We start from the raw sequence: 17,892 nt of genomic DNA, 5'->3' as shown, positions 1-17,892 counted from the left end.
TCATCCCTTTCCAAAGCATCAACAAGAATTAGAGCATCATGAGCTAAACCTTCCCAACCAGCTAACACATAAGTGAATCTTAGGTCAAAATCAGCTGCAGTCGGGACATTTTGGGTGGTTGTGTGCTTCCTACCCATGAAAGCAGCTCTGTGTTTCTCAGCAACTCGAGCAAGAACATGAGTACCATCAATGGCACCAACATAGTCTAAACAAAAAAGGTACATCAACATAGAAGTCCTAGTAGTGAAAATGGAATAAGTGAAGTAAGAAACTCCAACCTTGAAGAAAGGATTCCATTTTTTGCTATGCTGAATTTTGGGATGGACTGAAGTAGAAGAAGCCACTATCATTTCATTTCTTAGTTCACCCACTGCATAAAGCACTTCCTAGAAATACCTACTAATAGTTTCAGTAGACCTCCTAAAAGTGTGTTTGATGACCCTGAATCTTGTGTTATGCCAAACCACTAGAATCAACATGGCAAGTTATTCTTCAATCTCATAGTTGATGCTATCCCTGAGCAGGCCCCTATTGCGAAACAAGTCATGGAGCTAGAAGAAAGGAGCTCTCTTCATCCTAAGAAGCTCCACACAGTTGTTGTCATCGCTGTGGTGGATGAACCTAAGGTTTGCTGCCCTTTCTTGATCTCTGACAAACATTGGGCCATACCTAATTCCTCTCCTACTGGATGACATCTATCTGAATCTAAGAAACACCTAAGCAGTCATGACGACAACAATTGCTACACCCCTAACGATGAGCCGACGACGCCTAACCGTGGGATTCATGATGCTAAACAAGAATTTGGGACTAAGTATTAGTACAACCTCAACCTTAACCAAATCAAACGATTGGCTATGACACCAAAGGCTGCACCACCTAGATCTAGTCAAACATGCAAAGAAAGATGGATCCGAACCAGAACATTATGCTAAATAGGAAATAGGGATACCAATTACTCGGACCAAAGTAGCAGTATGAACAAAACCCTAATCAGTTCTAAGGACCGATTGCAACAGGACATGCTATGCCACCTAGGTCCATAACAATCATCGACCAAATTCCTAAAGCTTAGCATAAAATCGAACCATCTGTAACAAATCTAGGACAAATCCATAGTAGAACAAAACAAGAAAACATGAAGGAGATGGGGATCCGGCCATGTACTAGTGGCCCAACCCACTTACCAGATGCACCGATGAGGTTCACCACCACCAGTGGCACCCTGAGGACGACAAAGATAGAAGGGGGTGAGAGGGAGAGGGAGAGCGAGAGCGAGACCGAGAGTGGCACCACAGAGAGCAAGTGAATAGTACCTAGGAAACCCGAGGGGGCAGTGAGGTGCAGTTTATATTCAGTGGCTACCAAGAGCCACCTGGGCCCATGGGATAGAGCAGGCGCATGGCTTTGCCAAACTAGGCCTTAGAAAAATGGATCTCGAATCCATTCTTTGGGAGCCAAGCCTAGGTGTGTACGACGACCACCTTAAGCCTGGCTAAGGCCTAAGAACAGGCAACCAAACATCCACATCTTATCTCCAGCAGCCTAGTCAGGGGTTGGCCACCCAACCAAATAGGCCCTTAGGCTATGTGTACCTGAAAGGGCTCGATGAGTTACGACATGAGGATCCACTTGCACATGTGTCATTCCTATACATGCCTTGCTGGATGGGACATGGGAGACTTCCCTAAAAATAGCTAGTTTACAGAGCATCTTTTTTTGTTAGGAAATTCTGAGATTTCTTTTAAACTTAGCATCGCACAATATAACCAACATTAATTATAAGGAAAATAATAACTAAAGTACTCCCTCTATATCCTAATTAGTGATGAGCAAAGTGATGTTTTATCATACTAGTCTTTATTTTGTCAAAAAAAAACACTTGGATCCATTATATTAGTATGAAGAGAGAGATAGAGTATGAATATAGGAATATCTACTACTTTCCTTGGATTTTTTTCTAGGTACTTTCCTTGGCTTTTTTATTCTTATAGAAAGATATGTTACTTCCTCCACTCAAATAAAAGTACTTGCCGCATTTAACTTCACATGGTCTTCGATGTATATCACTGACCACTATTTTCTTCTAGAAAATATACTTAGAATACTTCAACCGTCATGTGAGATTTCATAAATAATTTAGGAGACACATAAGATCTGCATGTTTTTAAGATAAACAGTTTATAATAAGTTAGGTTAATGCATGTTGTTTTTTAAAGTATGACTAATATGTTGCCCTAGACGGGTGCTTGCCTATAATTTGGATATACACAAGATTTTTTATGAACATGCCTTGGTGATATCTTGTCACATGTTTTATTAAAAAGGACAAAATTACATCACACAACTACGAGAAAGTCATTGTAGCCACATGTTACAAACCACAAAGATAGTGGTAGACAACCCAAAGCAACCTAGAACAACAAGAAAAAGCAAGGAGAGAGGACCCTCAGCCACAACACCTAGCAAATAGACTAAGCTTATGAAAATAATTAAAATACACATCGACGCAATGGTTGCCTACAGAGATACTAAAACCATGGTGACAAAGCTTCCACCTAAAGGTGACAACACAGACTAAAACGATCCTAATTTCCTTGAAGGGAAATTCAGAGATTCAAAGTATAACATGATAGCCCTAGGTGATCATCCCATCACATTATCAAATAACAGTCGATATCACAGTCATACATTGAATACCTGTCTCAAGAGAGTACAAATAGCAAGGTTTACTCATTATTGCATCGCCACTTGGTGGAATCACTCAGAGCATGCAGCATCCAAAATAGCATCAAGTAGAAGGGTAGCATACATTGACTCCATCTTCTCAACCAAACTTGAGTGTAGGAACAAGACCTCTAATCCTCCCAATCGCCTCCCTAGTATGATTTGTAGAAGGGCAACAGACGTCGACTCTATCTTCTCAACCAAACTCGGGCTCGGAACCTATCAAACAATTATCAGTATGATTTGTACTAGCCACTGGCTCCCACCCTATGCTTTGTGTTTGTTTTGTGGTAGTGGAATGCAAGGGTAGAGCAAAAGACCTATTTGTGGTTGTAGTCTCCTATGCGGGTATGTGAAGTTTTCATAATAATAATTCATCAAGTTTTTACCCAACTCATCCACACGTTTGTAACACACTAGGTGTTAGCCACTTGCTAGGCAGTGGGTTTTAGCTCAAACATGATAGATCAAGAGGTAATCAGGAGCTTTAGTTCCTTATCTCTGAAATGGTGATGAAGGTGTTGAGGTCAAATCTATGAAAATGAGCCCAACTTAAATTTGGACAACACACCATTGCTTACATGTTGACCCTTTTCAAATGTATGCTTGAGTAGTGTTAAACATTGCTCTTTCATGTGCATCACCTTAATATCTATCTCAACCATTGGAAAAGTTTCATGAAGTTTGGAGCAAAAAAGTCACATGAAATGATAAGTTACATTTTGCTTAAATTGCTTCATTAAGCAAATGGAACATGGGATGTCTACCAAACCTTCCTACCTTGCCCAAATGACTCTAATTGAACTCTAGAACAAAAGTCATGAAAGGTTCATGTTGAGCAAATGTCAAGAAAATGCCTCAATTGGTCGAAAACCCTAATTCCAAGGTTTATCGTGATGCTCCTTTGACCAAGATGAAACTATAATTTAAGGATTAGATATGAAGTTCGACCTTTAATAGAAGTTGAAGTTTAAGTTATGCATATCAAACTTTGTTTTTGGATCAAGAGCCAAATCATCTTGGAAATAAGTCAAATAGAGGCTCAAAGATTGAATCTGCTGCTGTTTTCAGCCCTTAAAAATATTATAAGTCAGAGATTTCAGTGGCAATGATGATTGATGTGTCATGTTCCCATGTTTTCATTAAGAAACTTGATTTGATCCAAAAATAGAAGTTGGAGTTAACTCCATGGAGAAGAACTCAGAGAAGTTTGGCCAGAGTTTGACTTCGTTTTGATCATCAAGATTGAGTTCCCTTAATTGTTGTCAATGCATTGATACTGCTATCTTGGAGTCTAATCATCTCCTAATCCATAGCTCTAATGGCTCCACACCCTTTATGATAGTTGTAGAGCAGTTCGTGGGCTTCCACTTTGCTCATGGGACCAAGGTCCAATTTGGCCCATAACTAGCCCAAAAACACTTCCCACATCGACCACACCATCGCCCTCCACGTGCTCGGAGAAATGCCCTAGAGGACACTGTGTGTCAGGTATGTGTCCGCCATGCATAGTGATGAGCGCCCTCTCCCTGCCGCATGGTCGCGCCCTTGCCTCCCGGATCCAGATGCCAAGCTCCTCCCCTCCCTCACTCGCTCCCTCTGCCTCTCTAGTTGCCTCGCCTCACTCTCCATAGCCCTTGGCAGATTGCGTAGGGCCGGCCACCATTGCTAGCAAGCCAAGCTCCATGGCTACCGCCCCTCACTCATCCTTTCATCCTCCCCACACCCTCTGCTAGCTCCACCAGTTGTGCCAACTCACTACCAGCACCACGCACACGCTCGCCGAGAAGCTCCATCATCGTGCAACCATCACCGCTGGAGCCGTGCCTTTGGTGCCATGTGGCCAGGTCAACCTGGCCAACCTTGGGCTGAGCCGGGTAGCCCTGTGGGTGTGCTTAGGGCCCTGGGTGCTCCCTGCCACTGCTAGCCCCTACTGGCCAAGGCCAGCTAACCCCGAGCCCATCCTCGCCAGCCGTCGGGCCACTGCTGCTATGGCTACACCACCTAAGGCTGCCTTAGGCTGAGCCAAGCTATCCCATGGATGCGCGTGGACCCCTTGGTGCTCCCCCGCCGTTTCCTCGACGCCGGGGATGACCTCACCGGTCGGAAATCGGCTGACCGCTGATCCTCCTCCGCCTCCTCTGTTCTGATTGGCGTGGAGGACCTCATGTTCAAATAGAAACAAGTCCAAGGGGTTTTCTATAGAAGTTGTAACTCATGTGAATAGTTCCTAGAAGGACCATTTCGCTGGTATCTGTTTTCGTGAAAGTTTGGGGTCCTCGGTGTAAATTTGTTTTTTCTTTTATGGCTAAAACTTTGGAAAATCATAATAAATCATAGAAAAATCATAAAATAGCAAATGAAGACATTTTGGAATCTTTGAGGGTAGTTCTATGCATTAGAGTTACAATATGATATGTATTAGTAGAAAGTTTCTGTTATTTTATTTATTCTTGTAAAGCGCTTTTAAAAATGCTTTTAAGTTGGACATATGCATATCTTGAGTTATAGAATTCCAAAAATGGTAATTCTAATTGTGTTAATCTTGTCATGACATGCTCTAGCTAATAAAAATAGTAAACATGCTAGTTGTGTACTGCTTTTATAATGTTTTGGTTTAGTCTTGTTAAATAGGCAATTTTAGCTTGTTTTGCTTGTTATTCTCATATCTAAAGTTTTGGCGCTCCAATTGCTGTGAAATTTTTATGGTAGGCTGTTGATGTCACATATCTACTGTGGTAAAAATTTCATATTCAGTGGATGCAATATGACTGAGTTATTGATTGAACTTGTTTAATGCTTATTAAATGGTTTATAAATAATATAAGTATGTAAAAATGTAAAATGTGGTTCCACAACCTTTGTATGATGTTGTTATATCATGTTGATACATAATATGGCTATATGTTTATAGAAAATGTTGAGTTTTAGATTTATCTTGCTCTTACATGTTTTCTTGCAATAGCAATTTGTCTTTTTCATAGTGATTAAATTAATCACTATGAACCACGTGAAGGACGTGATATTGGAGCCTAACCTTAAGATGGTGTATGGTGGACCTATCCTAAACATGGAAGGACTAAGCAAGTGCTAGGACCGGAGATGTCACCAAGATGGTGCGAACTAACTGATCTGACTTGTGTTGGATCCCAGGCAAGTCCCAGACTATTCTAAGCCTCCTATGTTTTATAAATATCAACTTGAGTCCTTTTATGTTGATGCATTAAGTACTAGGGGTTGATTGGAACCACTTGCTGCATATACTTTCCTTGACCTGATAAATATATCTTGAATCCTATGTAGGTCTAGGATGGAATATATGCTTAGCCATGCTTAGTCCGGTATAAGTCAAGTGATTTCCTATCACCTACAAGATATAGATAGATATCTAGTCATGGTTGGCTATAATTGCTATCGTGAAAATAACCATGTGTTGATGAATAAAAGGAGACTGGGCGGGATTGTGATAGAGAAGCAACAAGGCATGGAGGTGTTGGTGCCTATTTATCCTCGTCTGTGTTGGTTAAGGACCGATTCATTGTACGTCCTCATGTCATGTTGAACGCATGCCTAGCACTTAGTTAGACGGATAAGCCATTCTGACCGCAAAGCCGAGTAGCTCAACTCAGGCTAGGACACGGTAAGTGAAAGTGCACACACTAGAGGAAGTAAGGATGTGTGGGGAGCTAGTGGCATGAGACCAAGGGCAGGCTAGGCCAGAACTTCCTGGTAGACTAGTAGTATCCCTGAGGGTGCGACGCTGATCAGACCTGCTACTGTACCTGAGTTGTACCAAAGGTGAACCGACACAACCTCGATGGGGGAAATATGGTTTTGTGTTAGGAATAAGTCCCCAGCTGGTTGGAATCAATTCGAGTCACCGTCTCTCCTGGATAGTGAGAACTTGACTGAGCAGAGGCAACATAGCATTAATTGATGGAACTTGATGGTTATGATGATGCTCAAATTAATACACCGGATATGGTTACTAATGCTTTCTAGCTTAATCATGTGATTGCTCTAGTATAGGTACTAATCTAGAGATGCTTAATTGAATATGTATTCAATTTGATGCTAAAGATATTCAATCTCCAAGTTATGTTACTTAAGGTTTTATGCAAAATATTGTCAAGCTAACTCTACCGATAAAGCCTTTCATACTCCTTGGTGTCACTTTATTTTTGGTTTATGATGGGTAAGTCTAGCTGAGTACATTCGAGTACTCAGGGTTTATCCCACCATGTTGTAGGTGATATTCTCGGCCTGCTGAAGATGGTGGCTAACCGCCGATGGGCTCGGCAACTCTATATAGTGTTCTTATCTATATGCTTTTGTCAGAGGATGTCCCATATGCTAGCAATATTTTTGGAACTTATATTATTGTAATCAATTGAAAGCTATGTTTTCACTAATCGGTTTTAAAACCTAAACTTGTATTATTACTTGTGAACTCATGGTAACATTTTTTTCCGCTGCAACTCTATGTATATGATGTGTATTTGCTTAATCATGCGATCTTGGTTGTGATGTTGATTTACTGAGGTCCTTCGTAACACTCGGCGGACTACCAGGTTTATATAAGTGAAAGTATGTGCGCGTTAACGTGTTAAACGGGGACAACCGTACTTGATCTTGTATAAATTAGGTGGTTCTATCACAGCTAGCATCAGGGCAAGATTAAGCATAATACTATCATGTACGTAGTTTTAAAAACAAAGTTTTGATTTTAAAAGCCTATTTGGACTAAAACCTTAGCTACAGGCAAATTTGTCAAAACTAATTTGCAAAACTATGCTAGCGACAACCTCTAGTTAAGCCCAATTAAGGACTACTAGGTGGCTAAGTAAACTGATACTAACTATGAGGGATTTACTTAATTGCAATTTTTATTTCATTGTCCATACGGCATGCTATTGTATGGATGCCATTCACTTAAGTGGTAATGTATGGATCAATATACCTCTACACCCAAGATAAGATGATGAGTGGCATGACCGCAAGATGTGAGCATGCAGTATAAGGGGAGAGGTAGCTTTGATACTAAAGTGTATATATATATATCATGTATATACAGAGGTATTTAATTGTGGGTTAGTTTTGGTATGGTTGTACATGCATATTTATATGTATGCATGCACATATTTACATATGGGTAGCTTTGGTATGGAAGTATATATATGTTGGGTATATATATATGGAAGTATTTAGATTGCAACTTAGAGACTAGATTTTCATTCTTGCATATGTATATGTGGGGTTGGGCTGAAATGAAATCCTTCTGTAGGTATGCTAACCACGAATGCATAGATTGAATATAGCTGACAACTAGCTATATATCTAGAGAGTATGTGTTATGCCATCGGCATAGAACGTGATTGCCACCTTAGGCTAGCAATTTTGTGAGGACAAATAGGACGGTCATGCATCATGATTGTGCTTGTGCATAAATATGCTCTCCTCAGCTTTGTTCTAATAATAAGTAACTTGTGATCAATGTGATGTTACTATTTTCCCTGTGTAAAGCTAGGAAAAATGCCTTGTTCCATGCCGCTTGAGTAGCTGTGCTTGAAGATAGTATTTGATTAGCTTTGCCTTGTATGTTTGCTTTCAAAGAAAATAGATGACAAGTTAGTAGTTAGCAAAAACTTCACCCTTTTGAAAACTAAAACTGGTAGTGATACCTTGTTAGAAGTCTGCACATGCTTTTCTTTTAAATATAATGGCAGGTTCTTCCTTTCAAGTTATCTTGACACTAGTTCTTTAGACATGTGGTTTCTTGCTTTCTAGGTATTACCATGATGTATGTGTGAATGTGTTTGTGATCTAGGTGGTACCATAGTTGTCACCCTTTTTGTCCTCGGTAAGCATGTGAGTGTGAATAGCCTTATCCTGGAACAACACTCAAGTTATGTTAATCTCATGGTTTTCTCCAAGTAGATTCCCTTGCTTAGGAGCTTGAGCCTGTGTGTCTCAAGTTATGTTAATCTCATGGTTTTCTCCAAGTAGATTCCCTTGCTTAGGAGCTTGAGCTTGTGTGTGTGATTGTTAGCCCTTGAATGTTTGTGTATCCATGCTTTTGCTTCACTCATGAGTCCAAGTTTGGTTCCCTTAAATGCTTGCATATGTCATGGATGTCTTGCTCCTGTGTGTGAAGACCCTACCCAAAAATCCTTGTTGGACATCTCTGCCCTTATCCTAAAGGTGATCCGGTGCAACGCTAACCTCTCGCTACCTGAACCTCAGAGTCTTTTCCTTGCAAATCATTTCGTTGCTTTATCAACTAAATCCCTAGTCAGTGTATTGGCTTTGTCCCTCGAATCTCGCTTGTTTAATCTCCAACTCTCTCAAGTCTCGGAATGTTTATCGGTCCTGATCTCATGTTGTTGCCCAACAAGACCAAATCCCATGGAAGTCTTTTCTCTAGAGATCTATATTGGTGGAAGCTAGATATGCGTGGAAATTTAAGCAAGAGTCTCATGCTTAGTTGTCTGCATTAGTTAATCTATGTTTCTCCTGTGCCATGTCTTTACCTTGGACCACCCCTTGTTGAGTCCAAACCTTGTGACTATCTTTGCTTACTCATAGTGCTTGTTGTTACAACCCAATCTATGCCACATGAAAGTTCACTTTGGTTGTGTGTTTACTAATGGTGTCTTGGTTAATGACTAACGGTGCCACGATAGAACCTAGGGCCTCCTTGTGGCCGGCCAGCACATGGTTGTGCTACTGGGTGCACATTGGTATCGAGGTTTCTAATCATGGTCCATTATGGAACTACACTGATGTGTTATTTTAACGTGAGCTCTTCCTTGGTTATCTCTCCATATCTAATTAAAAGATCCATATATCAGACCAAAAGTAGTAGAGTTTCCTTCTAAAGTTGCAAAAAGGATAACCTAGAAGAACAGATCACTAACATAAACAATAGCAGACTACAAGAGGTGGTAGACAAGTGACTCTACTTGACTATCCCTATAATGACATCGGTCATCTAGTGAGCAACTTGTGTCATCCCCGTTGGATCAGAAAGGTACACAATACTTAAAGTTGGACAAGTTATCAATTAGATGATAAATGGACTAGGATATTATGTCCTGTAATAGGTCACCTGGTGCTTATGAGCTTTCTATCCAAGTCTTGACCTTTATGTGCAAGATGATCAACCGACCTTCTTCGGTGTGACCCTTTTCTGCTGACTTCAATGGCGACCATCTATTTATGCATCAACCACAATTCTTGTTGTCAAGAGTGAAGATTTGGAATCTTTTTAGTGTTGAGAGATAACTGATTAGTTACCAGTAGGAAGGTTAATCTCTGGCTAGGTAACGACTCTTTGGTAGCTATGAAGGTTGTGTCTCACAGAACAATAACCAACAAGGAGTTGATCAACTAGCTAACGGCCTGAGTGGCACTCTATCTTCCAGAGCCATTGTGATCAAGTCAATTCCATCTTGAACCATCACATAGATAGTGCAAAATGTTGTATCAGCTAAGTAAAGAGCTAGAGAAAGCACGTCCCTAGTCTCGGTCAGCATCATTATGTATATGGTGCTATCAAAGGATTTGTTCAGGACTCTATTGGATGAAGCACAGGAGGATAGTTAGAAACGGTCCCTTATCTTTGCCGGACTTCCCCTCTACATGTAGTATACATTGTGCCCTACAAAAACAACCCACAAGTCTAGTGCTTGTGTATCATTGAGTTGGTGTCTAAATCAATGGTTAAGGTTGTTTCCAAAGAGGCATGTAAGGAAAAACCCTAGCCTCCATCCTTAGTGAGAAAGCTACTGCTGCTTCTGTACAAAGAGTTAGAGAGTGCGAAACACACTCCACAATGTGTGATGCAAAGAAAAAGAAGAATAGGAAATATGTCCAGTTTTCATTGCACCAAACCAGTTATCTTTAAGCCGGTGATTAGAAGCTCAAACATGGTAGGATTGTCACAAAACTTGGCGAGCTCATTCTTCACTTGGGGTACTTCGATGTCTGAAGTTGGTTTGAGCATTGGTTGAGTAAAGCATCAGAGTTGAGAGATGTTTTGCCAGTTTGGGGACACTAAAAATTTCAGAACAGAGCAGTATTGGTAGATAATTCATTTGGATAGTCAAACAGTGTCTGTTTGAGCTGAATTTTTGTCAGTTGTTAGAGGACTCGTGGGTATAGATGCCTACCAAAATTTGTGTGGAATGGACTTGTAGTTTGTGAGATATGTACTGAAAACCAAGGTGTACAGAATCTGTGATTTCTCTATTGATTGCTATCATCCCTCATGTTAGAAGGTTGTGTTTGTGATTGATGCCAAGATTAGCAACATGGTCAATGTTTTGCCATTAGATAATCCTTTAGGTGCCCTAGAGGAGACTCCTTACACCCCTTTGTGCCTTACTTTTGCCCTCTCATATCAACAATGCTTGAGCAGTTAAGGTGTTCTACAAGTCAATTTGTGCCTTTGCAAGTCGAAAACAATTTGAAAAGTGTCAAACAATAGATTTTAGGTTATGATCTTGAGTTGTTGATTGACATTAGAAAGGAAGCTTCAATGTCAAAAGTAGTTCAACAAGTAAGCTTTGTTGGATTGTAATTGTACCGTGAAAGAATATTGTACTCAAGCTACTTTGGTAGAGGACTGCTTTTCAAACTTCGTGAATAAATCCTCGACCACTATTGTCCTTTGAGCATCACTATTCTGCTTTTTAGTAGCAATCTTTAACATTGGCTCATCCTTTGGTACTTGCTGTGTGTTTTTACCCAAGAGATTGCATTAGATTCAACCCAGATAACTGTTGTTGCTTGGATACGAGGATCCCCTTAACTAATGATCGTCAAAAATGCTGAGCCAACAGAGTCAGCTATCACATTCACTGCTCACTCAATAGACTCAGATAATACAGTGTTGTCATTAGAGAAAGAGAACTGCACACATGGAACTTTATGTAGTGTTTCCTCAGTTGGCATCTAAGTGGTTGAATAGTCACCAGTGACGTAAACACCTTCCGCTAGTAGGCCAGTTTCCTGACAAGAAGGGTTTTGTGGAGCATGATTATTCATATACATGCTATACCCACTAGAGAAACATATATTTATGAGTAGTTAGTTTATGCTCCATAGCACTTTCTGCATTCCAACAACGAAGCGCTGCGCTATCTTGGATTCCTCCCAAAGTAATAATGCTTCATCGGGTCAATGAAGGAAATTCTACAGACAAAAATTTACTACGAAGAACAAGTATCAGAGAATGTCTTGACCAAATTAGCCTCTCTAATGCTCGGAGCTAAGTAACCTAATGCTATCATAGACATTGAAAATTGGATGACATGCCTCCCTTCCCTTAAAAGTCTTTCGCACCGAATCTCGAGGTGAGATTCTCATAAGGGGAGCATAGTAACACCTCGGGTGTTAGCCACTTGTTAGGCAGTGGGTTTGAGCTCAAACATGATAGATCAAGAGGTAATCAGGAGCTTTAGTTCCTTATCTCTAAAATGGTGATGAAGGTGTTGAGGTCAAATCTATGAAAATGAGCCCAACTTAAATTTGGACAACACACCATTGCTTACTTGTTGACCCTTTTCAAATGTATGCTTGAGTAGTGTTAAACATTGCTCTTTTGTGAGCATCACCTTAATATCTATCTATCTCCACCATTGGAAAAGTTTCATGAAGTTTGGAGCCAAAAAGTCACATGAAATGATAAGTTACATTTTGCTTAAATTGCTTCATTAAGCAAATGGAACATGGGATGTCTACCAAACCTTTCTACCTTGCCCAAATGACTCTAATTGAACTCTAGAACAAAAGTCATGAAAGGTTTATGTTGAGCAAATGTCAAGAAAATGCCTCAATTGGTCGAAAACCCTAATTCCAATGTTTATCATGATGCTGCTTTGACCAAGTTGAAACTATGATTTAAGTACTAGATATAAAGTTTGACCTTTAACAGAAGTTGAAGTTTAAGTTATGCGTAGCACACTTTATTTTTGGATCAAGAGCCAAATCAGCTTGGAAATAAGTCAAATAGATGCTCAAATATTGAATGTACTGCTGTTTTTAGCCCTTAAAAATATTCTAAGTTAGAGATTTCAGTGGCAATGATGATTGATGTGTCGCGTTCCTGTGTTTTTGTTAAGAAACCTGATTTGATCCAAAAATAGAAGTTGGAGTTAACTCCATGGAGAAGAACTCAGAGAAGTTTGGCTGGAGTTTGACTTCATTTTGATCATCAAGATTGAGTTCCCTTAATTGTTGTCAATGCATTGACACTGCTATCTTGGAATCTAATCATCTCCTAATCCATAGCTCTAATGGCTCCACACCCTTTATGATTGTTGTAGAGCAGTTCATGGGCTTCAACTTTGCTCATGGGACCAAGGCCCAATTTGGCCCATAACTGGCCCAAAAACATTTCCCACACTGACCACGCCGTCGTCCTCCACGTGCTCAGAGAAATGCCCCAGAGGACACCGTGTGTGTGGTACGTGTTTGCCTTGCATAGTGATGAGTGCCCTCTCCCTGTCATGTGGTCGCGCCCTTGTCTCTTGGATGTGGACGCCAAGCTCCTCCCCTCCCTCACTCGTTCCCTCTGCCTCTCCAGTTGCTTTGCCTCACTCTCCATCACCTTCGGCTGAACACGCAGAGCCAACTGCCATTGCCAGCAAGCCAAGCTCTATGGCTACCGCCCCTCACTCATCCTCTGCTAGCTCCACTAGCTATGATGACTCACTACCAGCGCTGTGCACATGCTCTATTCTGATTGGCGTGGAGGACCTCACATTAAAATAGTGGCGCCATCGTCGAGCCGCCACCACCGCCGGAGCTATGCCTCTAGTGCCACGTGGCCAGGATGACTTGGCCCACCTCAAGCTAAGCCGGGCAGCCCTACGGGTGGGCTCAGGGCCCTAGGTACTCCCCGCCGCTGCTGGCCCCTGCTGGCCAAGGCTGGCTGACCTCGAGCCCATCCTCGTTGGCTGTCGGGCCGCTGCTGCCATGGCCACACCACCTAAGGCCACCTCGGGCCAAGCCGAGCTATCCCATGGATGCACGTGGACCCCCTGGTGCTCCCCCAATGTTTCCCCGATGCCAGGGATGACCTCACCGGTCGAAAATCGACTAACCCACGATCCTCCTCTGCCTCCTCTGTTCTGATTGGCGTGGAGGACCTCGTGTTAAAATAGAAACAAGTTCAAGGGGTTTTCTACAGAAGTCATGACTCATGTGAATAGTTCCTAGAAGGACCATTTTGCTGGAATCTATTTTTGTGAAAGTTTGGGGTCCTCGGTGCAAATTTGTTTTTCTTTTATGGCTGAAACTTTGGAAAATCATAATAAATCATAGAAAATCATAAAATAGCAAATGAAGACTTTTTGGAATCCTTGAGAGTAGATCTATGTAGTAGAGTTATAATATGATATGTGTTAGTAGAAAGTTTCTGCTGTTTTATTTATTCTTGTAAAGTGCTTTTAAAAATGCTTTTAAGTTGGACAGATGCATATCTTGAGTTATAGAATTCCAAAAATAGTAATTCTAGTAGTGTTAATCTTGTTATGATATGCTCTAGCTAATAAAAATATTAAACATGCTAGTTGTGTACTGTTTTTGTACTGTTTTGATTTAGTCTTGTTAAATAGGTAAATTTAGCTTGTTTTGCTTGTTATTCTCATATCTAAAGTCGTGGTGCTCCAATTGCTATGAAATTTTTATGGTAGGCTGCTGATGTCACATGTCTACTATGGTAAAAATTTCATATTCATTGGATGAAATATGACTGAGTTATTGATTGAACTTGTTTAATGCTTATTAAATGGTTTATAAATAATATAATTATGTAAAAATGTAAAATGTGGTTCCACAACCTTTGTATGATGTTGTTATATCATGTTGATACATAATATGGCTATATGTTTATAGAAAATGTTGAGTTTTAGATTTATCTTGCTCTTACATGTTTTCTTGCAATAGCAATTTGTCTTTTTCATAGTGATTAAATTAATCACTATGAACCACGTGAAGGACGTGATATTGGAGCCTAACCTTAAGATGGTGTATAGTGGACCTATCCTAAACATGGAAGGACTAAGCAAGTGCTAGGACCGGAGATGTCACCAAGACGGTGCAAACTAACTGATCTGACTTGTGTCGGATCCCAGGCAAGCCCCAGAGCATTCTAAGCCTCCTATGTTTTATAAATATCAACTTGAGTCCTTTTATGTTGATGCATTAAGTACTAGGGGTTGATTGGAACCACTTGCTGCATATACTTTCCTTGACTAGATAAATATATCTTGAATCCTATGTAGGTCCAGGATCGAATATATGCTTAGCCATGCTTAGTCCGGTACAAGTCAAGTGATTTCCTATCAGCTACAAGATATAGGTAGATATCTGGTCACAGTTGGCTATAATTGCTATCATGAAAATAACCATGTGTTGATGAATAAAAGGAGACTGGGCGGGATTGTGATAGAGCAGCAACAAGGCATAGAGGTGTTGGTGCCTATTTATCCCTATCTATGTCAGTTAAGGACCGATACGCTATACGTCCTCATGTCATATTGAACGCATGCCTAGCACTTAGTTGGAAGGATAAGCCATTCCGACCACGAAGCCGAGTAGCTCAACTCAGGTCAGAACCCAGTAAGTGAAAGTGCACACACTAGAGGAAGTAAGAATGTGTGGGGAGCCAGTGACATGAGTCCTAGGGCAGGCCAGGCCTAAACTTCTTGTCAGACTAGCAGTATCCTTGAGGGTGCGACACTGATTGGACCCACAACTGTACCTGAGTTGTACCAAAGGTGACCCGACGCAACCCCCATGGGGGAAATATGGGTTTCTATTAGGAATAACTCCCCAACTGGTTGGAATCGATTCGATTCACCGTCTCTCTCAGATAGTGAGAACTTGACTGAGCAGCGGCAACGTAGCATTAATTGATGGAACTTGATGGTTATGATGTTGCTCAAATGAATACATGGAATATAGTTACTAATGCTTGTTAGCTTAATCACATGATTGCTCTAGTACAGGTGCTAATCTAGAGATGCTTAATTGAATTGGTATTCAATTTGATGTTAAAGGTATTAAATCTCAAAGTTATGTTAATTTAGCTTTTATGCAAAATGTTGTCAAGCTAACTCCCCCGATAAAGCCTTACATACTCCTTGGTGTCACTTTATTTTTGGTTTATGACGGGTAAGTCTAGCTGAGTACATTCAAGTACTCAGGGTTTATCCCACCATGTTGCAGGTGAAGTTCTCGGCCTACAGAAGATGGTGGCTAACTGCCAGTGGGCTCGGCAACTCTATATAGTGTTCTTATCTATATGCTTTTGTCAGAGGATGTCCCATATGCTAGCAATGTATTTAGAACTTATATTATTGTAATCAGTTGAAAGCTATGTTGTTTTCACTAATTGGTTTTGAAACCCAAACTTGTATTATTATTTGTGAACTCATGGTAAACATTTTTTCCGCTGCAACTCTATGTATATGATGTGTATTTGCTTAATCGTGTAATCTTGGTTGTGATGTTGATTTACCAAGGTCCTTCGTGACACTCGGTGGACTACTGGGTTTATATAAGTGAAAGTATGTGCACATCAATATGTTTAACGGGGATAGTCGTACTTGATCTTGTATAAATTGGGCAGTTCTGTCACAACGTTCACCCATACCATCACACATATCTAACCACTCTCACACTCTCTAGGTGACAAGGATGACTCTTGCTCGTACCTTGCCTCATCGGCTAAAGCCAGAAACAAACACAAGAACCTAGGGGGAGAGAAGAAAGGACTCCACTCACTAATCAAGGGAAGCATAGGTCATAGGAATGTCCATATCCGAGGACACAGCTATACGTATAGATCGATCAGCTATATAGAACATGTACACCTAGAACCACAAGATCACCATCATCGGCGGTGCCCCTCCAAGGCTGATATCGACTGCCTCCCAACCGATATGGTGCCAACCTACCACTCTGCCCTAGGCCACCCTAGTGTCCACCGGCATGCTGAGACTGTGAGATGTAGTACCGGGCCCCCATAGGTCACTACGCTATCTTAGGAGGGTGTGGGCCATACACACATACCTCCCTACACTATCCACTTCTAACCTAGCAGTAGTGGCACCATCCTAGCTGGTCGGGTAATCGTCCCCCATCCATTCAGGAGCGAGTGGTGTGTATGTACGGTCCTATGATTCGATTCTCTCGACATACTAGTCCTTAGGGGGACCGGACAGGATATCTTCTCAAAGGTGATAACCAACACCCCATGCCTCAACGACACCTCCATCCCGGGGCTTCATCCCACAAAGACACTCCACCTCGGTATCTCCTCATCTCAAATGCACCGGCCACAGGTAACAGTCATAGGGGATGCCTAGGACGCACCCCCTAGCATGACTCATCCAATGACTCATCGTAAGATCCTACCCGATCGACTCAACCCTCACCACACACCTAAAACGCATGCCAAGATCTCCTCGGTTGTTACCACATTACCGGCACCCAGTGCCTTAACCACTCACATACAATCCTCCACCAAGCATCACATCACAGATATAATGCATAGTAGAAGTAGTAGCAAGTAACTAAGTGAGCGTCTAACTTAACAGTGGGTGTGTAGGGGTATAGGTTGCGACAAGGTAATGGCTCACAAGCAATTCTACAATGCAACCAATCATAGATCATTTGCTTAAAAGTAAAGCACTAGCATCTACATTGTAGCATGTCTAATAGGATTCTACAAGGTTGAGTGGGACATGGCACCTGGTAGGTCATCTCCAAGCTTCTCTATGTAGTCAGGGTCATGCTCCTTAGTCTGTGGCTCCCCTGGGTCTATCAAACAAGACATATAGTCACGATAAGTGACTCCTATAGATGATCACAAAGAAGCAATAGAAATCCAAAAGATCCAAATGCACTCAAACACAAGCCTATAACATAAAGCTCATTTTTAGAAAAAATGGGGCACTGGTTTCATATTTTTCTGAGGTTGTATGAATTTCCTATGAATTTTCTATGTTTAAATTATTTTCTAAAAAAGAAAAATAAGAATTTTGAACAGTGAAGGACATGTGTCAGCACGTGATTGGACGCGGGGAATATGGTCACTGACAGGTGAGGTTCGCGGTCAACAGTGACTGACAGGTGGGGTCAGGTCAACGGTCA

General features: G+C 41.2%; 1 protein-coding gene across 15 annotated transcripts in view; it reads right to left on the bottom strand.

Annotated features, from left to right (window-relative positions):
- Positions 1-17,892, bottom strand: part of LOC136520602 (transcription factor PHYTOCHROME INTERACTING FACTOR-LIKE 13-like) — a 57,310-nt gene that overhangs the window by 12,646 nt on the left and 26,772 nt on the right. For 4 of the 15 annotated variants that reach the window (XM_066514230.1, XM_066514209.1, XM_066514273.1 and 1 more), the window contains exon 9: positions 17,491-17,559. The exons of 9 other annotated variants lie outside the window; for them this stretch is intronic. In XM_066514230.1, coding sequence (XP_066370327.1) covers positions 17,491-17,559 — 69 coding nt within the window. Of the gene's footprint in view, positions 1-17,490; positions 17,560-17,892 lie in introns of those variants that run through there. 2 more of the 15 variants (XM_066514250.1, XM_066514326.1) reach the window with 2 other exon arrangements.

This window comes from Miscanthus floridulus, chromosome 2 (assembly GCF_019320115.1).
Source record: "Miscanthus floridulus cultivar M001 chromosome 2, ASM1932011v1, whole genome shotgun sequence".
NCBI lineage: Eukaryota > Viridiplantae > Streptophyta > Magnoliopsida > Poales > Poaceae > Miscanthus > Miscanthus floridulus.
The sequence above is the reverse complement of the archived record's forward strand: the minus strand, read 5'-3'. Positions and strand labels throughout refer to the sequence as shown.